Source organism: Salvia splendens, chromosome 7 (assembly GCF_004379255.2).
Source record: "Salvia splendens isolate huo1 chromosome 7, SspV2, whole genome shotgun sequence".
NCBI classification, from domain to species: Eukaryota; Viridiplantae; Streptophyta; class Magnoliopsida; order Lamiales; family Lamiaceae; genus Salvia; species Salvia splendens.
The window spans coordinates 7250405-7274509 of record NC_056038.1 but is presented as its reverse complement, the minus strand read 5'-3'; the positions used below and the strand labels follow the sequence as shown (position 1 = coordinate 7274509).

The following is a 24105-nucleotide window of genomic DNA, read 5'->3' as shown; positions in this document are numbered from 1 at the left end:
ATGTTGATTTGAAGCTTGTAGAAATCTAACCAATGTGATTGTGAGGGGTTGTTGAAGATAGCCCGAAAATAGTAAACCCAAATCTATTTGTTAGCTCGTCCTTCTGCTTTTCAAATCTATAGTTTTTGTATTTATATAAATTTGTTTTGCTCGAATCTCGGAAATCCATCAAATTCACTGATATCAAGTAAGTTTGAGGTGCTTCTACACGCTAGAAGAAAATAGTTATATTCCACTTCTATTGTTCTTTTACTTTTATTGTAAGATTTAAAGAGTACTGCCTACATGTACGCAGCTTGGGTTTCATCCCATACTTCCATTTTATGTAATGAAATTAATATTCTTTGTTATCATCTTCAATTTTTTATACTGATTTTTTTCATTAGCCAAACCACATGTTTCTTGGGGTGTGGGGGGGGGGAGAAAGAAAATATGAAAAGGAAAAAGAAAAAGAAAAGAGAAAAAAACAAGATAAGATCTAGAGTGTAGGAGAAATCTGATAGATTTGAGTGGAAATCTTGCATGTTATCAATTATCAAATTTCTAGCTTTTTTAATTAACTGAATTAAAATGTCGTTTAAATTTTAAACTGTGGACTAGTGTTGAAACTAATAATGATTTCTAAACATATGCCGACAACTTTAGAAACCAAAATTGACTTTTTACTAAGAGCAAGTCAACAGCAGTCGGAGAAAAATCATGGCAGAATTTACTTGTGGATTACAACAACAGCAAAAATATTCTCCATGCTAACCATCAAGCCGCAGCGGCAATTCACAATAGATACGGATTCTACATTTGCTTGCCGGCATATTCTGAACTTGACGAGCAAAGTGAACCTTAACATCGAGCCCCTGTGAATCACCGAGGTGGCAACCGCAAGAGTTTGTCTGAATCCCACAGAACTCTCATCACACCAAGCCTTTTCCCAGCCTGATAAAACTTGTTGCCCGTGGCTTCCACTGGATGCGGAAGGTCAGCAAATGCCTCTATTGATAGTTCCGTGATGTCAACTACGCACATACCAGATTGCTCCAAATCCTCCCCACACCATTTCCCACGTACTTGAAACACCTTGCCCTTCCCAATCTCCTCTGCTTTGTCGCCTACAAGCATCACGTGTTCCCCAGACTCAAAGTAGAGAAAGAGTTTGTTTATATCCCACAAGACTCGCATCAAACCAAATCTTTTCTCAGCCTGAGAATATGTGTTGCATGTGCCGTCCACCGGGTGTAGAACATTGGAAAATATATCAACAGAGAGGTTCTTGATGTCCACAACACACGTGCCAGATTGGTCCAAGTCATTCCCACACCAAAGTCCACCAACTTGAAACACTGCACCCTTCCCAACCTCCTCCCTTCTCTCATCCACAAGCATTACATATTGCCCCGGTTCAAAGGACGGGCTTGGCGTTGCAATATCCCTAGGTGCAGCATGTGATGTCTCCACGTCTTCATCAGCATTAGCTGACACTGCAAAATCTGTAACCTCATCACCATTGCTCCCTCTTGCAGAAAATGAGACACGCGCATCATCCATAGAGCTCCGCGGTGAGTCAAGATGCCCAGAGCCTCCTAGTCTGTCAGCAGTGTCTCCATCATATGATACACGGATATCTTTGGCTGCACGTGCCAGCTTAGCTTTCCGATTATTAAGCCTGAGGATTTTACACATAGTATAATTAATGTATAGCATCCAATTATTCGATGAAAACATGCAAACCCAATTTATGGCAAGTAAGAATGTCAAACATTTAACCAAAATAATATTAATAAAACATGAAAAACTCACAGAGTATGAGCCCCTACCAATTTTTTAGTCTTGAAGTAGTAACCTCAGCTCCCTGAGAAAGATATATTAATAATGAACTTAATAGAGAATAAAACCCATAGATTCAAGACAAATATTTTTTTAGACAAATGATATGATGAGTATATCACAATATAAAATACTATTCACTCACATGAATACTCAATTTATCAGCCCACAACCGTAGAGCGGTTGCATTGCGGTGCATATCAGGTTCATCTATAAGTGCAGATTCAATAAGAGCTATCTGTTTATCATTCATTATAGTTCTCTTGCGTTTCCTTTGCTGCTTCTCTTCAGAATGTAGAGGATCAGTCTTTTCTTCTTCAGCAGTTTCATCAAAGCTACTTCCCTTGATATGATCAACATCCATGCGATCAATGTGTGTCTTTCCTTGAGTAGGACTGGAATCCGACCCACTACTATCAAAAGCTCGACCATCTTTCTCATTTTCTCGCGAATTTATAGAGGGCCCATTGGATTTTTCCTGCTCCATCATCCCAGAGTTTTTCCTATCAAAAAATTGCTCCCCTCTCCTGTTGGCATCAAACTGAACCACTTCTCGGAAACCAAGATCCAGTGTACCCTCTCCCATGTTGACAACATTATTGCCATGACCTGAACTCATTTCTCGGTGTAAGGAACGCACCACTGCATTTTTCTCATCCTAAACCAAATACGAAAATAAAAAAAATCAGAAAGAAGTTACAAAAGTTGCAAGAGAACTAGAAATCCTGATCTAGGTGGACCATGTGTTAGAAATTATGTAAATGTCCAAAAAGGAGGGATATGATCATTTTGTACCAACATCCCTCAGTATTCAGCTTTAGGTAAACTATTGCAGGAAACAACTAGTTTACAAGTGAAATAAAAAACCAAATGACCAAAATGATACAAAAAATGATTAGTGATATACATATATATATATACAGGATTTTGATCTATGAAAACTATATTTAAATACAGAAACACAGAACGAAATCATATGTAGGGCATTTTTAGGTCATAGTTAGTTTATTTTTAGGTCATAGTTGATCTATGCAAAGCCCATTCTTAATACAAAAATGCATAACCAAGCATACAAAAGTCATTTTTAAGTCATTATAAGCTTATTTTCACGTCATTATAGTAATGATGACATAAAATGATTTTAACATGACCTCAAACCCGAATTTTATAATATGACCTGAAACTACTTTATAATGGCCCTCCGTGTTTTTACTTAATTATTGACCTGAAACTACTTTATTGGTCAGGATTTGGTCTGAATTTTGTATTGAAATCAATTTTTGTATTGATCATTTTCTCATATATATATATATATATATATATATATATATATATATATATATAGGGATGTATTCATTTCCTTTTCCTATATTTTCTCCTTTTTCCTTCTTAATATCAGCCATTAGATTAGAGAAATGGACGGTCCAGATCAACATTGGGTAATTAATCCCGTGTTGCATTATTTGTCCTATTTTGTGCATTATGAGGGTACAATAGTAATCTAATGATGGCTGGAAACCGCTACGAATAATGCACCACATGGTCACGAGTAATGCATATAATTGCCTATATAATGCACAATATGTGAACTGCAATGCATACGAACAAGATGTGTTGTGTTATGATGTTTGACACACGTTTCTTGTTTCCCCTAAGGGTTTAATAAGCTTAGGGGCTAGGGTATATTACGTAGACATGTATGTAATCTTCACATGGTAACGAGTAATGCATATAATTGACTATATAATGCACAATTTGTGAACTGCAATGCATACGAACAAGATGTGCTGTGTTATTATGTTTGACACACGTTTCTTGTTTCCCCTAAGGGTTTAATAAGCTTAGGGGCTAGGGTATAGTACGTACGCATTAATAACAAATTATAAAACGATACAAATAATTCACCAAATTGTCACGAGTAATGGATGTTATTAACTATATAATGCACAATATGTGAACTGCAATGCATACGAATAAGATGTACCATGTTATGATGTTTGACACACGTTTCTTGTTTCCCCTAAGGGTTTAATAAGCTTAGGGGCTAGGGTATAGTACGTAGACATTACTAAATGCACGTATGTAATCTTCAATCTGTTGATTAACCCATATACACAATACCTCTAATAATGCATAATATACTGAGATAATGACAATTAACAGCTACATAATGCACTACCTAAACCAAATAATGCACATACGTATATTCCAATAACAACAATTTGTTAGTAATATCTACGTACTATACCCTAGCCCCTAAGCTTATTAAACCCTTAGGGGAAACAAGAAACGTGTGTCAAACATCCTAACATGGTACATCTTATTCGTATGCATTGCAGTTCACATATTGTGCATTATATAGTTAATAACATCCATTACTCGTGACAATTTGGTGAATTAATCGTATCATTTTATAATTTGTTATTAATGCGTACGTACTATACCCTAGCCCCTAAGCTTATTAAACCCTTAGGGGAAACAAGAAACGTGTGTCAAACATCATAACACAACACATCTTGTTCGTATGCATTGCAGTTCACAAATTGTGCATTATATAGTCAATTATATCCATTACTTGTTACCATGTGAAGATTACATACGTGTCTACGTACTATACCCTAGCCCCTAAGCTTATTAAACCCTTAGGGGAAACAAGAAACGTGTGTCCAAACATCATAACATGGTACATCTTATTCGTATGCATTGCAGTTCACATATTGTGCATTATATAGTCAATTATATGCATTACTCGTGACCATGTGGTGCATTATTCGCAGATACCAAAATGTGGCAGTTACTTTTCCGGTAAATGTCAATAATAACCCTGTAATGCATACAACCACCTTCTATAATGCAACACGGAACCAGTTTTATAGAATCAATCTGATCCGTTGATGCCTTAGATCTAACGCGTAATATTAAGAAGGAAAAAGGATCTAAGATGTGAAAAGGAGAATAACGCTCCCCTATATATATATATATATATATATATATATATATATATATATATATATATATATTAAGATTTGGGTTTAATGTCATGTTAAGATCATTTTAGGTCATGCTTTGTTAGCATGACCTAAAAATAAATTAACTATGACCTAAAAATAAATTAACTATGACCAAAAAATGCCCTACGTGTGATTTCGTTCTGCGTTTCTATATTTAAATCTAGTTTTCATAGATCAAAACCCTATATGTGCTAAGGTAAAGATCATTTCTATTAAGATCCCAAAAACAGATGCACTTAACATTTTATGGAAAAAGATGAATGACATCCATAGGTTAAGCCAGAGAGGTTTTACATGGATTAAAAGATCTTCAGATGCAGCACGAACGATCCGGGACTCAAACTGACTTATAAATAACCTACAAAGAAGATTGCCAATCTTAGATAGCCTTAAAAATATTAAGTACATAATGCACTCATGCGCATAATGAATAAATGTGGTGAGTGAAGCAGGTTTATTAAATAAAAAAAAGGGCAACTATAAGAAGCAGCAAAGTGACCATCAGCCAGAATGTTTCATTATCTAAATTGCAAACTAAGAAAGATAGGACATGAACAAATAATTAATGCCCAATTTCAGAATGGAAGGAAGGCATATATTTAAATTACCTCAGCAGTTGTACATCATCTTCATTCAAAAATCCTGGAACCAAAGACTCTGCATGACTTAACAGCGAACCTACGTGCAATAGAGTATTAGAGAATAGAGGCATGGAGTACTTGATTAACAAAGGGAAGAGTTAGAAGCAGGCATACATAAGTTCTTGTTAACTGTGGACACTTTGTCAGCTTCTGAGGTAGAGAAGAATCCATCTGACAGTTTCTGATAGTCCTTCCGTATGAACCGAATGAACTTGTTGAGAAACAGATCCTTCTCATCTGGGGTTGAAACAGATGTTATTAGTTAAATAATAGTATCAAGCAGTATACCCTAATTGAAACCGGAAATTACTAAATCATTTACCCTGGCATACATCAGGAACAAAGCAATGAAGGTTTGCAATCACTTTAATCAACAAAGACGTTCTCTGATGAGCATAAGATGACTGAGGTATACTGCAAGAGGTAAAATCAAATTTAATGTGTCGATATACATTGTTGTTTCAGACCATGCAATAGTTGTAACACTAATTTGGTGAAATAAGACTTATCGAGGTGGTGTAGATAATACATACTCTAATGGTGCATCCTCTTCACAAACTAGAAGGTCAGACGAGCACCAGCCAGATACAAACTCTCCATGAGGGAGTAGAAAGATTGCTGCTAAAGCTTCCCTCTAAAGGAACACATTTGTACGGTCAGGAAAAAAAAATGCACAATTTCCTTGAGAAAAGATTATAACAATTGATAAATTAAAAGAATTGTTATGTATGGTATGGCATACCAATTTCCATTTACCCTCGAGAGATTAAATGTCAAACAAAATAAATAACTAACCATCATACATTGACAAACAGTTGAAACTCTTCCTACTAATCATTTGTATCTCTTTGCAATGACAAAAACCAAATGAGGAAATGATGCACTAGAACAGTTCGTCGTAGTTTTTCAATTAGATGATTAAAATGACAAAAAAAATTATGCTGGTAAACTTACAAACTCAATGTGTGTGCTAAGTGACTTATGAACATAGCAACTACAGTTTGGGAAGCCCTCTTTATTCCATTTCACAAGATACCAGCATATACAAAAAATTACTCCCTCCGTCCCTCTGTAGTAGAGGTGTTTCTTTTCGGCATGAGATTTAAGAAATTGTGTTAAAAGTGAATTAAGTGAATGAAGAATAAAATAGGAAAGGAAAAAGGGAGAGAGATGAAGAGAGAATAAAGTAAGAGAGAGTAAAGTAAGAAGAAAAGTTGGTGCTTTTTACCAAAATAGGAAATGACTCAGCTACAGTGGAACAACCAAAAAAGGAATACGACTCAGCTACTGAGGGACGGAGGGAGTAGTTGGATAGGTTTGAGTTCAGAAATTTGCCACTAGATCCACGGGCACACACTATACTTGCAAATAACATGCAAAATACAAATAAAAGATTGTCCTCAGAATATATAGTACTACCGTTTAAGATAAGATAAGCACGGAGGTGATCGTCAAGTCTATGTTATAGCAAGTGCTCAAACTCTCACCTTTTCATTTGAAAGTTAGTACTTTCATAAAATTAACATCCATTTGTTAAAACCAGCAATTTGATCTCAAAATCTCTTCAAGCACATCATTAGTGTGTTCAAATAGGCAAAGACATTTTCTAAGAAACTCAGATGTCATGCTTCGAGTCTTTTCGACCTTCAATCATAAAAAGCAAAGACACCATACAGTGAAAACAATAGCACTCTATAAGATTTTAAAATTAGTTGTACTGATGGAAAGCTTACAAAGTTTATCATGATGAATGACCGAAAATTTGAATCATCTGAGAAGACATCCGCCAAGCGCATTGCATTAAGTTCCAGTTGCCCCTTCCGGTAGCATGCCTCAGAGGGAGCATTTAACTGTCTTGAATCTATACCAAACATTTTTTTCAGCAACGCAAGAACCTACACAAAACAGATGCCCGTGATACCACCAAGTAAGGCAAAATGACAAATTGACAACTGCATATGTATAGAAGAAACAATCTTCTCAAAGTGCAGATATAGCAATGCTTATTTTACAGTAAATACTATAAACTTTGGTATAGACCCAATTTCGACTGGGAAATGCTACAAACTAGGATTACAATAGGCAGTTAAAAATCATAAGAAAAAGTTTGAAATATGCCGTATTTGGGTTTTCTCGATGTGCAAAACTTCTGCAGCACATTTAAGATTATTTCAATTTCATTTTCAGAGTACAAACTTGCTGGTTTTTCAACGTAAATGTAGCAATAGATCTAAAGGGTCTGGGAAATCTTTTTCTATTATGAATGCAATGAAACATGTATCTCTCTGAGAGTTATGACAGAAACAGCATGATGCTTTGATTCTAGAAGCCAATACCTCGAGTCCAACAGACTTTGCCATATCCTGAGTTGCTGTGTTGCTGGCCACCTCATCCAGGTAGGATACACTTTCAGCTTCACAAAGGTGCAAAAGCTGCAGCGGAAAAAATCACATTTACTTAAAGAAATAAGGGCATGTTCACACAACCAAACCAAGCACAAGCACATAAAAAATTTAAGGAGTGCTAACTTTACCATCAGTTGTAATATTCAAAGACATATTATCCACTTATCTTAATGGGAAAGTGCACTCACAATAGATAAAGCTTTAGATTTTAGGCGGGAGATAGCAGCCATGTATGAGGAAATATTGTCCGAGGCCGATAACTTTAAGTTCATGACGGCCTGAACCAGAATAAGAATGCCACCATTGCCACACAACTCCTGAATTAATAAACATGTCACAGGGAAGAAAACAAATACTAATAAAGAAACAAAAAGGGGAAAAGGAAAAGGAGAAAGTAATTAAAAATGAAGAAAGAATTCAGAAGTGTGAGATTTTAGTTAACGATTGAGATTTAGTTATATGTTCTATTAATAGAACTTGTAAATACTAATACACAGTACTAATCTAGCATTCTAGCTAAGTTAACAAAAAATAATTTGACTTCCCAACATTGTAAAATCATTTGGTTCCACTGATACTAGTAACAATTACTCCATCCGTCCCCCAATAGTATAGCACAATTACTATGTTTGGTGTTCCCCAAAAGTTAGAGCTTTCCATTTTGGTCCATGACCCACAATCAAGTTTATATTTCAACCTTCCAAAGACACATTTATCAAAACACCACATTTTTTTTCTACTTAGTGGGACCCTTTATCCACTCAAACCACATCGACCAACCATCTTCTTAAAATCCAATAATCCATGCAAGCCAAATGTGCTATACTATTGGGAGACAAGGGAGTACATTCCTTCGTAGCTAACAGCAACTTTTTCACCCAAGCTCAAATGTAACAAACAAATCCTAGGACATACAGGACACCAACAGTCATCAGATAAAGCCGCAGCCAGATAAGCATATCAAGCTGATTATGGAATCTCTTACTATATCACTTGGAAAGAAAAAAATGAAGTCCTAGGTGAGTGAATTGAGATGTATAAAAAACAGAAATTCCAGCTCATGTTTCCTGGGGCAGCAAACATGTATTCACCACATTTGACGTTATAAAGAAATGCCAATGCTTATCTAGAAAAACCTTGTTCTTAACAACGCATTCCCGGAACAACTTTTGCTGACACAGGGACTGTAGAAATTGAAGAGAAGAATCACACTGCTGGCAGAGGTGATTCAAGGTCTCTTCAGCAGTAGGGGAAGCACTTCCAGATGAATCGTCCTGTTGAGCACACAGTTTGATCTGCAGAAACTTGACATCCACACAAACAGCAGCAAATGCTGCCTCTATGAATATGTCCACCTGCCACCAACTCCACTTACTCAGCCACAACATAATTTGATTACACTTTGAAATAACAACAATCAATAAGATGGAATAGGAAGATTAATAACATTAAACAAGTAATTTAATGTTCTCAGTTTTCCCTGAATCCTGGATTGCTACCTTGTAATATGCAGTCAATGCTTGAGCAACCTCTTGATACTGTGGAGAAACAATGACCGTCAACAATTTTAGACTGCAAGCTACCAGAGCCGAATGAAGAAGAACCATGTCACTGGGAATGGTGTGAGATTCCTGGATACGAAGTAGTAAGTACATATCTACAAACAACAAAGGAAAGATCTAAAATTTCAAGGAAATGAATATTGACCTGTCTGTATGAACCAAGTAGAACTAGCAGATAAAATACCAGGTCAATCAGTTGTTCTGATATCTTTACATCATCAAGCAGTATCTGAAGATAACATATGATGATATATGAATTAAGGGGCATACAGAGGATGTATACACATATAACCACATCATATCACACGTAACAAGTACGTTGCCAGAAGTTGAGAATGACAATGATTTCCAAGTACAAAAAACAGGGAAGATAAATTAAGAAAGAGCTAGGATCAATGTGAAGATAAGGTGCTGTGAATCATAGTTATTAAAGGTTAAAGACCAAAAGGGCACTGGAAAGGTGGAACTAAAATACCTATAATGCATTAAGTAGCTCATATCATAGAAATGATTGATGAGTTTATGAGCTTAGGAAGTTGTGGTTTATGCAAAAACATTAGCAACTACAATGAACTAAAACTAGAGGAAATTAAGCAAAAAGGTTGTCAGGAAAACTAGAAAAAAACTTGTTAAAATACTTTTAAACCTCTATCTATTACAATAGTTTCCAGACTGCAAATCTCATAATATTGAGAGTTAAAAATGAGAAGCAACCTAAAGCAAAAGAGAGGAAAGCCAAAACAAACAGACTGTTGCATGATGCTGTGGAAAAAACCACTCCAAGAGAATACAAGTCACTAGTAAAGCAACCAAGTCAAATAAAGATTTTCTTTCCGTCCGTTTATGTTTGTCATCTTGCATCAATCAGCACACAAATCCAATTATAAGTGTAATATAGGGCTTTTGAAAATTAACGAAAAGTTAGACCAATGTCATCTGCTTGATATGATGATAGATAAATACAGTTTGACTTCTGATAACCTGTTCAATTTTGGGCACCCGAGAGGCAAGATCACACATGGAATGCAAGAGAAGAATTCCATACAGCAAATATCTTAATGTGGCTTTGTCCCTTTCCCAAGCCATAATCACTGCAATAAGGTGAAGAGGAAGATTCCTTGCCAATTTTTCCAAGTCAACCTGCAATATTCATATGATTCCAACATGTGCATTCCAAAGTTAAATAGCAATAACAATATAGCTATTTATTTCTTCCTAATAACCTGTATGCATGATCCATCTTCGACAATGTGCCTAACCACATTGTTCCCTGAATCTCTGATTAGTTTGCCAAGCTGTTGAGGACTAAGCTCATGCAGTCCCTTGACCGCAGCAATTAAATCAAGTGCCTTTATTAAAAACAGAACAAAGTCATTAAGGAACCTTATGGTTTCCAAATGTATAGTCTAACTAATTCAATGGCCTAAAAGGTTGACTGAAGGAAGTTTTTGGTTGGTTATAAAATGTAGTTGATTGGTTATTTACTTTCCACATAATTACTAAGTTCAGATAATTTTTTGGTCCAAATCCAATCATTTTTTTGCAATACATACTGCACCACATTAAATGATCCACACCGCCACTTTAATACGAAGATAGTGTGTGTAAAATCACCCCCGAGGAATCCAAACATAACACCTCAAAAAGAATCATAGTTAAAGTATGAACAAAGTTACAAAATAGTTATTCAACATTCCAATATGTATTCAAAGTAAACAGGAGTTGAATTAACTCTCTAGTGCTCATGCATAGGGCCTAATTTCTTAATTAATCATTGGATTTCATTTAATAACTATTGCAAAAATGCTAACGGATCGAAATAAGTCTCTTTTAGTCAACTTACAACCTCAGGCCGGCCTCGAAATAAAGTGCTCGCCAGCTCAGTGCTGGTAGACGCTTCGTTTGATGCCCTCATCCTTCAGAATCTATAACCACATAGCAGTTAATTTAGGGGAAATAAGACAATTAGCAACTCCTTCAAAATAAAACACTTTTCAAGATTGTAAACACGCAGCAGCATGTCAGAGCATATATTTCCACTTCAAGGACAATTATGCATGACTGCTCTATGCAAAACAAGCGCGACTGCAAGCAAGTTCATTGGCTTTTCTCGTTATGTACGAAGCGAAACCGGCAGAATTGACATAGGGATTTTCTGAAAAAGAAGAGACAGAATTTAAACCCTAAATATACAACATACCTCAAAGGGATGGGAGCCGAAGTTACTATTTGGAGTAACGAATTGCAGAGAGCGGAAAAATGGAGGCAATTTAAGTAAGATAAATAGCGTTGGTGCGAAAACCTTATTCAATTTTGTTTTTCATGAAATTGATGGTTTACGGAGTGTGCAGTGCACCAAGTAGTGGCACACGATGCTACTGTGCACCGTTGTGGCGTAGGATAATTAGCTTTAAGGGAAGCACCTATTGGGCTAATCACAGGTTTCATATAAAATGTTTTACCATTATTTCAATTTACTACAAAAAGTATTAAATTTATATATTTTATACAACAAATTTATTTAGTGTTCCAAACTAATACATTCCGTTAAGTCCCTACTAACACCGTTACTTCCAATTACATCATACATATAAAAAGTTTCATCAATGTTTCAAATTTGTACAAAAAATTTTAAATTAAAACTTTCCATTAATTATTTCAAACACAATTATCTTTATTATTCACAAAAATGAAAAACACTCAGAAAAAAAATCATCACTCTTCGCCATCAAATTAGCGAATTGGATTTTATTATCGAAGGTTTCTAATGTAACAATGGAGAATACAACTAAAAAGATATTGAATCTTTTTTGTAAAAGTTAAATATTGATTTATTGACTGTTTGAAGCTCAAATTAATCATTTTGTAAAGATGAAATATGGAATTATTTGATATTGTGTTATATAAAGAATACAATAAAAAAATATAGTATATTGAAAAATAGAATCTTTTTAAACCACGATCAATTGGTGGAAGAATTGACATTGACTGTTATTTTTTTAAAGTGATTAATTATATTAAATCTTTAATTATTCTTTTATTATGATAATAAGTTGGACAAATTATAAACTAACTAACGGCGTTTAAAATATTTAACGGAATGTATTAATTTAAAACACTAATATAACTTTTTGTATGAAATAGGTAAACTTAATACTTTTTGTACTAAATTGAAACAAAGGTAATACATTTTGTATGAAACGTGTAATCACCCCCACCTATTGCGGTGGAGCCCACAAGGACGAGCGCGCGTTAGCCACACGCCTCCATTCTGGCGTGTACTATAGTGGATAGTTGAACCCGTTTGATAAGAAAGATGGGAACAAGATAAGAAATGTGGGTTTCATGTCAAGATATGCGCAGATAAGATTTTTTTTCATTGTTGTTTGATAGAAAATAAATTATCTAAATTTGTATAGTATATTAAATAGGAGAACTCATCATTTAATTGCTAACTACAGCTAATTTAAGACCATAAGATTTTAGAAATCTTGTGGTCTAAAATTTGTCACGTGTAATTTTTATTTTTATTAATTAAATAGAAAAAAATAAAAAAACTACCAAATTAGGATTTTGGATGAAAATGTCAATATAGTGTTTCGAAAATATCTGCTTTGAGAATGTTAACACATTGCTTATATTGACATATTTTATATACTATGTTGACATTTGTTGCTATACAAAAAAATTGAAAATTTTCGGGTTTTTTTTTTTTTCAAATTTTGACATCGGAACATATGCAAGTGAGATCTCGTTAGAATCCTTATAAAATTATCTTTAATTTGATATATGTTGTGCGAAAACATAATTTAAATCGAGAAAGTTATATGCGTTTTAAAGTTATGAGATTTTTTCAAAAGTTAGTTATAACTAATTTGTCGTAAATTGACATTAATACTCTTATTCACGTTTTTTTATTGACATTCCGGGGCTGATGATCTAGGCCCTTTATTTGAATATCTAATGGCTATTATTTAATTGTAGTTAGCAATTAAGTATTGAGTTAGTAATATAACACTCTCATACTCCTCTGTCCATAAAAAAAATCTGATTTATGGACCGCATGAGTTTTAATACCAAAATTGGTAAATTAAAAGAGAGAACGAGAAAAAGTGGGTAAGTAAAAAATGAGAAAAAATGGATAAAATAAAAATAAAAAAACTTTTTATTTTAAAAAATAAGATGTGAACGGAGGTGTACCTATTTTCCGATTGTAGTTTTTCTTACATTTACTAATAATTGTCATCGCTTTGTTTCACATTCATTCATCTACTTTCAAAATTTTTCTTTATCATTTCAAATTCACACTTCTTTCTTCATATTCATCACCTTAAAAAAATATTTTTCAATAACTTTAAAAATAATTTGATCCATGAAGATCAAATTTGGTTTCGGGTTAAGAATATAAATCTATACGCCGAGTCAATATTGGACAACGACAATCCATTCAATTTTTTTTTGAAGATAGAGTATATTGTTATTGAACAATATTATATCTGTACTAATCGATTCAATCGTTGAAATTATTAAAAGGCCAACAACTGTGAAGAAGAATCGCAAATGATTACAAAATAAATCGCCACAATATATTTTCCAAACCACGATGTCACTCGGTTGAAAAAGCAATTCTATAAAATGCAAAAAACAAACTAAATTATTTTGTAAATGTATTATAAACATGAAAATTAAGAGAAATAAACCATATGTGTGTATGAGTTTTGTTCAAAATATAATTATGACAATAGAGCCCACCATTAATCAAACCATAAATAGATACAGAGTAATACAGTATGAAATAAAAATAATATACAGTACTATATATTTATATTGTGAGCAAAAATAATGATGGTTTATTGCTTCAAATATATAAGTTTCGAATATTTCGATAATGATGTAGCAGAAGAATTTATCTGTATAAGACTATAAACATATGTTAAAAAAAAAGCATCTATAAAACCAGTATGTACGGAAAAGAACGAATACTAAATAAAAGTAGTACTTGTGAAAAAAAATACTCTTATTTTGATACACCTCTATTCCACGAAAGTACGCACTATTTCCTTTTTAGTCAATTTCATAAAAATATGCATTTTCTAATTTTTAAATCTTGTTTTTTTTGCAATGAGATGAAACTCATTATCTACTAAGAATACTTTATTTACTTTTTCTTTATATTTTACTCTTATTTTACTTATTGTGCATAATAACCCGTGATCAACTAAAAATGCATACTCTTGTGGGACGAAGAGAGCAATGTTTTTAGAACACTGTACCCATAATGTTACTTCAGTTTTTGTTATACTATATTAGTGCCAAAACGAGAATTTAATTTGTTTTGAATATGTATTTAACAACAAACAAAAGTGTGCACGCAAATAGTCGAACACAAAACAAGAAAGTAATTGCAATTGACCAACATGAAAACGAGTAGATAGGTAAACAAATAATATTCGACGAAGATTTCAATAGGCCTCGAGTAAGATGCTATATGGAGTACCTAGTTTCAGTTTCCTAATTTTATTACTACATGGCTAGATCTCAGAAAACAGAATAGGAAATCTAAATAAAACCCTTCTTGGTATGATGGAATGTGATTCCTACTTCCATTCAATCCATTTGCTTGGTACAATAAAATGAACGAGAAAACAAAATGAAAATGCAAAGGAAATGCAAATAAATTGTCATATCATTCCTACCTTCATTTCATTTCATTCCATCCTCGTCAGTCATCACATGTCATCGTACCAAGAAAGGCATAAAAGAATGATCAACTATAGTAAGAGTAAATAAATACGAGGTAGTGAAAAAGATCAACCAGCAGCAAAGTTTCCTAACAGTATCATAGATTCATAGTACGAAAATAGAACATGAATTTCCTGTAGCAAATTTGTACACCTGCAGAATCATCTTTTGGAATCTATGAGCAAAAGTGGGACCAACAAAAATACACATAAAAACAGTAGCTTCATAACTTAACATGACACGACGCAGAGGCATGTCCCAAGTATCATATGAGAGAGGTTCCTACTCTTTAGTATCCAGAAATTGCTTAATTTCAGTGCGATGTTTTCCTAACTGGATGCCCCTACATCAAGAAAATGTAATTTTATATCAGTGAAATGAAACATAAAAGGCCTTATTCTAGTCCTCAAGCGGCAGAGGCATAAAACAATATGTACCTGAAGTTTTTGGGGTCGCCAAGTCCTCTGCTGCAAGGCTACTGTCTACTGTTCTTGTCTGGCTCTTAGAAACCCTTAATGATCTTAGCTTGGATGATGCTCTAAGTGAATGTATCAGTAGTTCATCCTCTTCTTCCTTGTCTTCAGCATCTACATCCTGATCAGACCCACTAATCGGATCTTCATCTTCACTTGAACTTTGATCATCAAAAAGTCTTTTTCCTTGTAGAGTCTGCTGCTTGCGTGGACGACCACGTCGTCTCACAGTTGTGCCTTCTTTACCATCTGCAACTTTATTCACATCAGGTTTTGGTAATTAGTGAAGTATTACCCCAAGGTTAAATACCACAAAATTCTGATACCATTATATTAGTAGTTAGTTAAACTAAATGTTATCAATAGATGGATTTACATAAATAGAGAGCAAGAAGTTGTATCAGACATTATGCTTTTAAGGCAAAAGAAGCTGTGACTTGACTTGCATATATGTTCTCAAACTCGAGCATTCCACAGAGACCCCCCCCCCAAAAAAAAAAGGAATGTTAATGACAGACAAAAATCTAAAGCAGTACCTTTGGCCGCTTCATTTTTCAGATATTTCTCCCGAAGGGTGTCAAGAAATGTGTAATAAGCACGCCAACCACTTGGATCTTCATCTGTCTTCACATTTTCAGTTCTTCTCTCAACTCCTTTCATACTAGTCAGACAACATGTAAATGTGTAAATTTATTTGTCGAGAGCAATAGAAACATGCTATCAGAAAAGAATCAGACCATTTGACTCAGAGGTAAAACACAGATTCCAATGTATATAAATGAATTAAATAATCAATCAACAACATATTAATCCATTTATAAACTGATACTTTCAACCAAAAGAAAAACTGAAAAACATAATTAATTAATAAGTGCTCTTATGTGATTAGTCTCTTTTGTGCCTTTTTAATGTCAGTAAAATTGGAAGTACATGCTCTTACATGTCAAGTATGTCAGGCGGAGGAAGTTTGGATACAAAAGGCAGCATTGCACCATCGAGAAACAACAGCTGCTTTGGTGCTTCTGAAAATGCAAAACTGATTCCTTCTCTGACTACATTCAAAATTTCAGCTTTATACTTGTTTCGAGCAGCACCAACATACGGCCCAGACAGACGAGCAGCAAGAGTTTTACACTCCTGAAATTGCTTGCTTGATGTTTCATCATCACCAGAGGAAATCGCCGCCAGATACCTTTGGTATGCCTAGTCAAACCATAAAAAATATTGTAAAGGAAATAGAAAAAATGAAGACATTGAAGCTTTAAAAAAATAAAGACCATAAATAAGTGGGTAATTTGTAGCCATACCCTTTTCAAGGCTTCTAGAAGAATATTTGAGATGTCTCCCTTTTTCTTTAAGAGAGTAATTAGATGCTTAACTATCTCAGTGACACTAGCACCATACTTCCCCAGATGAGAGATGACCTCTGGGGCAAGATGTTCCTGCATTCAGAACACAATAAATATATCATCTATGCACAAACAAGTCGTGACACTTTTATAGTTTAAAATAGCTTTATCTTTCCTCCATCCACAAAAAATGGTCTCATGTTTTTAATGCGCAATTGGTAAAGTAGGAGAGAGAAAGAGAAAAAGTGGTGAGAAAGTTTCCATAAATAGAAATTGGACTAATTTTGGTGGATGGACCAAAATGGGTAAATGAGAATATTTTCCATGGACGGGGGAGTATAAGCAAAAAATATAGCCAGTGCCCAGTACATAAGAACCAGCATATGGATTGAAATAAAGAAATTATATCAATATCTAGAAAGAAAACAAAAGGTTGAGATACCTTAGCAACTGTATCAGTAGCCACTAATTTGGCCAGAGCAAACATAACTGTGTCTGCATTAGTATCCTCAGTATATTCTCTGTTTTCTTCATCTTCTTCATCTTCTGCATCATCTGCAGCGAAAAATAGATTAAAATAAAAATTCAAAAAAGAAAAAAAAGAATACATTACATCACATATTATATTATAAGAGAAAACAAACATGCTCCCGTCAAACTGTTTGACAAGTACTTTAGGGATTGAATTCATTAGTCAAAGTACATCAAAAGCAAGCAGGAAGGCAGGACCAGCAATATATATGATTTTACGAAACCAAAAGAAATACAAAAATCTAATAAGGGACAGATTCAGAATGGTGGGACTTCACCACAGCCATCAGGGTAAACCAAATCACTTAGTTGGAATGCTATGAAACTTATGAGCACATGCATAAATATTCACACAGCTGAAAAACAAGTTACAGAATAAATACATCTATGAAACTGTACCAGTTAGAAGAGATACAGGTGACTACCTGAAACATCAAGCAGTTGCTCGCACATCCTCCAATACTTTTCAATAACTGTTACATCTGGAGTGTACCCTAATATTTCCAGCTTTGTCATAGAAAATTTTGCCCTTTTAAACAAACACCAGGTATCTGCCAGAATACCACAGACCTACAAAAAGTATATGGCAGTGTCAAACAAAATAATTCTAAAATTCTTTAAAACACCAAAAAAAGTAAGGGGCAAAGAAGGCAGGGAAAATATGTTTAGAAATCGTAGGATGAGTACTGACCCAATATGCCAGCTGAGTTTTGGACCTACTTTCACTATGAAGTTGAAAAGAGTTACGTAAAAAGTAATCAAGTTCCTCCAACAAGGCATCACGCTTCCCTAATAGAGAAGATAAAGATGTCTCTGAAACTGTTTCACTTGATAGAATGGAGTGCAGGCACCAAGAGATATGAACGAACATATTCAGAAACAAGAAAGAAACAACCTGTGTAACAAAACCCGATGTCAAGAAGCATTATAGAAGAAAATGATCATGCAATGAAGACATTTAATTTGCAGACCTCGTCATCTATGTTCCTGAAACTCTTAAGAATATGCACAAGGTCTTGATACAAGCTGTCTAGAGGAACTTTGTGCAACAACTGGAGTTCATGCAACCTTTTCAGATTTACAAGCAAGGAGTATTCATCCCCTCCATTCTGCACATAAGAAGCAAGTCAATCCCCAGATCAACATGCAATACAGAAAATATTAGCTTTGTTAGATTTCCACCATAACATCTTTCATAGCCGATTTTAATTTGGCAACCAAATCATCTTCAAGATCCTTGATCTGATTTTGGGCAAAGTCTTGCAATTCCCCTTGACTCTCAGAGGAACAGAACTTAATTGCCTTCACACATGCTCTCAAATTATCTTTCTCCCCGTGCTTGAAAAAGGCCTCTCTTATAAGTTTAAGAACAGCCCTGAAGTTCTGCAAAAGACAGAACACGACATATATCGCATCACTGTTGCGTTAAGAGAGTAGCATGCCTTGTAACACTACACAGATGAAACTTAGTAAAGCAATTTAAGATATTCACCTGTTCCTGTCTCTTAAGAGAATAAAGCTCAAGATTCATGTGGGGAATAATTCCTACTAAAGGAGCTACTTTGTCCTTGTCAGGCATAAATTTGCGCAAGAGCTGGGGATAGGTCTTCATCATGGCAACTGTTATATCGCGCTTACTGTTTTCAAACATTTCCTGGTAACCGTAAAGCAAAAACAGGCAATTGGTTATTGTTAGTGATAATACATTGTACGGGATAATATGTTGATAACTGTGATTGAGGAAATCCAATAAACCGCTGCAGTATATTAAGAAAAAAATAGAATTGGAACTCTAATAGAATATTTGACAGAATATGAGAAAACTGTTATTGTATAACCTTCTGAGCTTTGGTATGATGTGGGTTTCTATTGTCAGTAGCAGGAACAATCCTCTCTCCAACAGCTTTCCTAACTGATGAGAAGAAGAGCCGAATCATATTTGTAGCATCTACATCATCAAGCTCGGCTGATGGATTATCTGCCAGAAGCATACGAATGATGCACTTCCAATCCTGCAAGGATTCACTCCTTCATGAGGCAGCCAATTTATCAACACATACCAGTATGAACGCAAATCCATCTGATTCCATTGAACTTATTTAAACAACTTTATTCCAGCCACAGAATTTGGAACAGCCGGAAGATGATTCGGATAAGGGCCATAAGGCAATACTAGATCAGGCATACTTCCAGGAACGAAAGAACGTGAAAAGAAAAAAGGAGAACAAGCCAAAAGAGGTAATGCAAGAAGTGAGGACATCAACAATGAGATAGTACAAAATATAAATATATAATATCACTGCCTTCAGAACCTAGAAAGAATCACTAAACTCACTTTATTTTGATGATTCACGAATCTGTTGTGCTTCTAAACCCTAGGTGAATTAATAATGTAGTTGACATTAGACGGGGCCTCGTTCTTTAGATTCCTTATTTCTTTGTCAACGAAGTAACAGAATGAGGAAGGGGAGAGAAATATACATTCCAGCACGCCAAAGTAACATCATAGAAACCATAATATATACTACTATCATTTTTATGTTTCCAACTACTGTTCTCTTAATGTTTTAATTGAATTTATAACACACATACACATGCTATCATTAGCAGTGACGTACTTTCATGGCCCCCATGTAATCCCAGATATCATCAATGACATATGAACTCAGAATGGGATCAGCTGAGAATTCTTTGAGTATCTTCAGCATTCTATTAATGTGGACCTCTGGAGAATCACTATCACTGCCTGAAAGAAACAAAATAGGTAATCAGGCAAATCAAAGAATTAAAACATATATGCATCTGGAAATGGTACCTGTTGAGTGAGATTGTGAATTGTTAAATTTCTGAGCAATCAAATGATCATGTACTAGTGCTCCAATGGCACGTCGGACTTCAGGTGGGTCATCAATTAATAAGTCGTAGAAAGAGCCTAGTTCTTCATCAGGCACAAGTTCATGTCTGCAACATACCCAACACCCCTAATCAGGAAAAGTTTTATGTATGATAACCATGCATTATGTCTACTTACTCGGGAAGCTCCCCCTGCTCAACCCCCCCCCCCCCCCCCCCACACACACACAAAAGAAAAGAAAAGAAAATAAACACACGCGTACACATATAATCGCAAATTGCTGTACCTTAACAACTGTTTTACGAGGCCTATTGCACATACTGAAACAGAAATGTCAATATCATCAGCCAGCTCAAGCATCCTTCTGTAGAATCTCTGAGTGAAAAGATTCAGAGATGGCACATTGGCATCCACCTCATAAAGATTTTGCAATGCCAGGACAGAAATCTTTCTAACACCAGAACTCTTCAAACCAGATGGAAGATAAGAAAATGTTCAGCATTTGGAAGAAAATAAAGCCTCGGACACTGAACAATGATTTAACAAAATGTAACTTACTTTGTCATTCAATGTCCATCCAAGATACTTTAAATATAAATCCTGCAAGAAAAATGAGGGATATGACAGTACCCACACGCCAAGTGACTCGATGCACGACATTCGAATATCTGGATCAATGTCTCGGTAGCGATGCACGAATAACCTTTACAAAAAAATATTCAAGATGAACTTACAGCATTGAAAGGATATAAGTCCCTTAGAGGGCGTGAAAACTAAATAACAAAATCTCATCACAGTTACTGAACAAAACTTCAGCAAATAGATAACATACCCAGTAAAGATTTTCCTCATCATCTCTTCCAGCGTAGTTATCTTCTCATGTGTCATTGATAACCTTTTAGTGAGCGACTCCACTCGAGGTCCTTCAATATTCTTCTTCTTTTCAGCATCTAACTGTCTCTGAGTGGTTTCCCTCTGCGGACCAAGGATTTTAGCTACATTGACAAAGGATGTGACAAATTGAAGTCCCATCAAAGATGCAATCTGACGATAACTTCTAGGAGGAGTACTGCCAAAGAAAACCACAAGCTTAACAAAGCTACTTCGTTCTATTTAATATTCATGGTAACTTGATTTCATGTACTTACCATGACAAAGCAATGATGTAGTCCAAACATCTGTCAAATAATGACTGATCAAACAGTGGCCCATTCTGACATTCGCTGACCAAATTGTCCCAGAAATATACAAGATTTTCTTTGAAATTCTTGAAGCCCCTTTTGGAACTCTGATAGTCCTCAATTTCCCCCTAAGCCATAATTGTCAAGAAATTTTTTTGAGTTTCAATCTTTTTATTGATAGTATTGTCCACAGAACACTCGTCTGTTGTGACCAAAAAATATCCTCGTGCTAAAAAACAAAATATTCTAAAACATGTATAAACACTTTTAAGAACCAAAGAAATGTGTTACATTAAAAAGACACATATATAATTCATCTGATTCGGTATAAGCAAAAGATACCCTTTTCGCCATGTTAACAAGAGCAACAACCACATCGTCAACATCAGTCTCTTCAATATTCTCTTCTAGGATACTATGTTTTGCTCCACAAGCCTGCATGAGACAGTGCATTTAAGTAGTAGAGCAAACTGATGAAATATGAAATCTGGTCATAGAAAGAGTGATAGGGGCACAGCATATAATAAACCTCAAATAGCATAGTTAAGAGTTCAGCCATTGCGGACTTTTGGTTCCTCTCATAATGTTCAACCCATCTTTTGACTACCTCTGGAATCTCCTTCCCATCACCTTTGATAACATCTGAAGAACAAGAAAGCTGCATTTGTCTACACATGATATAATAAATGCAATAAGATAAAAAAAAGTAGAAAACGGCTCAGTCCCTTCCTCTCCAGACTGTATATACTAGAGGGTAAGAGAACTAAAGTCTGCAAAATTAGCCTGAAACATACAGCACGCGTAATTTCATTCTTGAGGCAACCCAATACAGCCAATACCAGTTAACCCCAAGAGGGAAAAACGGAGCACAAGACAATAAAAAAACGATTAGCTGAGCATACAATAAAGTACACTCGGTCTAAGAATATCAAATCTTGATATTATCTCAGCCACAACTTATACTGGAGCTGCAATAGGAGAAAAAAGTGACATATTCGCTTGTAATTAAGATACGAAGTCCTATAATTAAATTTTTTATGCACAAGATCAAACGCTCGAACCCCTTGGAAGAGGTCCTACAATTTAGTTCAGTGGTTGGAATTTTGAATAGATATTTACATAAACCAATCCCAAACACCTTAGTGGTTTAAATATCTCTAACTGACTACGAGGAAAGTGGCGGTACCGATCAAGCTGATGTCGGCTTTACGACTGGCTGCGGCCGAAGTTGAAGCACCTTCATTAGGTCTATTTCTCTTAGCTTTCGGGCGAGGTTGTTGAAATTCATCAGAAGATTCTTCCCTCTCATCCTCCAATTCGTCTTCAATTCTGTCTGTGCGAGTGAAATCGGCTTGCCTGACCTCAGCCCTAGTCCTTTTCTACTCGAACACAAACATCAGCAATTACGCATAAGTCAAAATTAGGGTTCAGAACGACATCAAGGAACCATCAAATCTGCAAATTATAGTTTAATCAACTAACCGAACGACGAGTAGCCGTATCCGGCGCAACTGGCTCCTCTTCCATGAACAACTGTATATCTGTAAAGCTAATTCACTGATAATCAAATGTCACGGATTAGGGTATGCCAGAGTAGAGAGAGAGCGGGCGAAAGAGAGAGGAGGGGGTGGAAGGAGAAAGAGAGATGCGCTTCGATTAGCCAACGAAATCTTCCCGCCAGTTGAAAGTAGTGCCGGAACTTGGAAGTGGAGAAGTGGAGCGGGAAACCAGAGTTATTTACTCCACAGTGAAACTTTTATTTTATATATTTATCGATTTATCGATTAATTCTATTTATATGAGAAAATGATTACTTATTTCGTCCCAACTAAGCTGAGTCGTATTCCTCTTTGGGATGTCCCAACTAAGTTGAGTCATTTCATTTTTTAATAAAAAACAAAACATTCAATCACTCTTATTTTATTATACTATATACTTTACTCTCTCCTTATCTTTTCTACTTTATTCATCTTAATCTTTGTGCTCAAAAGTTATGTCTCAACTTAGTTGGGGACAGAGGGAGTATTATTCAAATTTCACTTATCTCTTTGTTTGTACTAGTACTTTTTAAAAAATCTAAATACATGGTGTTGACTGTACAAAACATATTGCAGTCTATAAGCTGAAGTATGGCAAAACAACGTGATGGACTATTTGACACATTTCTAGATTTATATACTGAAAAGGTACAATTTTTCATCGTAGTTACTCCCTCCGCCATTGGACGTCTCACTTCGTGTAGACACGAGTTTTAAGAAATATTAAGAAAAATGGATAGAAAAAAAGTTAGTGGAATATGAGTCCCACTTGTTTATATTGATTTTAAATGAAATGTGAGTGAAATGAGTCATTGAAATGTGTGGCCCTACCATTTATAGCAAAAACGAATTAGGACTTCTATTCGTGGACGGACTAAAATGAAAAAACGAGACTCCTAGTTGGAGACGGATGGAACATTTCACAAAGACTTGCTAAGTTAAGAAAAAAGGAGGGAACAAGCACACTTGAAGAACGCAACACAACATAGAGTTGCAT

The 24105-nt window shown here is 35.1% G+C and overlaps 2 protein-coding genes across 4 annotated transcripts; both read right to left on the bottom strand.

The window, feature by feature from the left end:
- Window positions 1-640: 640 nt before the first annotated feature.
- Window positions 641-11804, bottom strand: LOC121741832 (nodulin homeobox-like). 2 transcript variants are annotated; one of them, XM_042134759.1, is made up of 18 exons: window positions 11641-11804; window positions 11284-11365; window positions 10664-10789; window positions 10422-10580; window positions 9586-9669; window positions 9378-9509; window positions 9015-9233; window positions 8067-8195; window positions 7810-7905; window positions 7207-7368; window positions 6007-6107; window positions 5796-5887; window positions 5588-5710; window positions 5441-5510; window positions 5127-5190; window positions 1967-2479; window positions 1812-1846; window positions 641-1660 (listed from the first exon to the last, which is right to left on the bottom strand). In XM_042134759.1, the coding sequence occupies exons 2-18, from the start codon at window positions 11353-11355 to the stop codon at window positions 862-864; spliced, it is 2976 nt and encodes a 991-aa protein (XP_041990693.1). In that variant the 5' UTR covers window positions 11356-11365; window positions 11641-11804; the 3' UTR covers window positions 641-861. The 2 variants fall into 2 exon arrangements, with proteins under 2 accessions (XP_041990693.1, XP_041990694.1); XM_042134760.1 differs by having other exon boundaries at window positions 11287-11365.
- A 3462-nt stretch (window positions 11805-15266) lies between these two features.
- LOC121742025 (sister-chromatid cohesion protein 3-like) lies at window positions 15267-23303 on the bottom strand. 2 transcript variants are annotated; one of them, XM_042135037.1, is made up of 22 exons: window positions 23053-23303; window positions 22757-22949; window positions 22100-22212; window positions 21913-22005; window positions 21538-21698; window positions 21222-21458; window positions 20948-21092; window positions 20676-20854; window positions 20351-20496; window positions 20154-20281; window positions 19374-19547; window positions 19028-19189; window positions 18718-18918; window positions 18507-18644; window positions 18227-18430; window positions 17961-18105; window positions 17447-17559; window positions 16963-17097; window positions 16596-16858; window positions 16192-16316; window positions 15620-15910; window positions 15267-15525 (listed from the first exon to the last, which is right to left on the bottom strand). In XM_042135037.1, exons 1-22 carry the CDS (start codon window positions 23095-23097, stop codon window positions 15512-15514), a joined length of 3405 nt encoding a protein of 1134 aa, XP_041990971.1. In that variant the 5' UTR covers window positions 23098-23303; the 3' UTR covers window positions 15267-15511. The 2 variants fall into 2 exon arrangements, with proteins under 2 accessions (XP_041990971.1, XP_041990972.1); XM_042135038.1 differs by having other exon boundaries at window positions 15620-15904.
- Window positions 23304-24105: the final 802 nt, after the last annotated feature.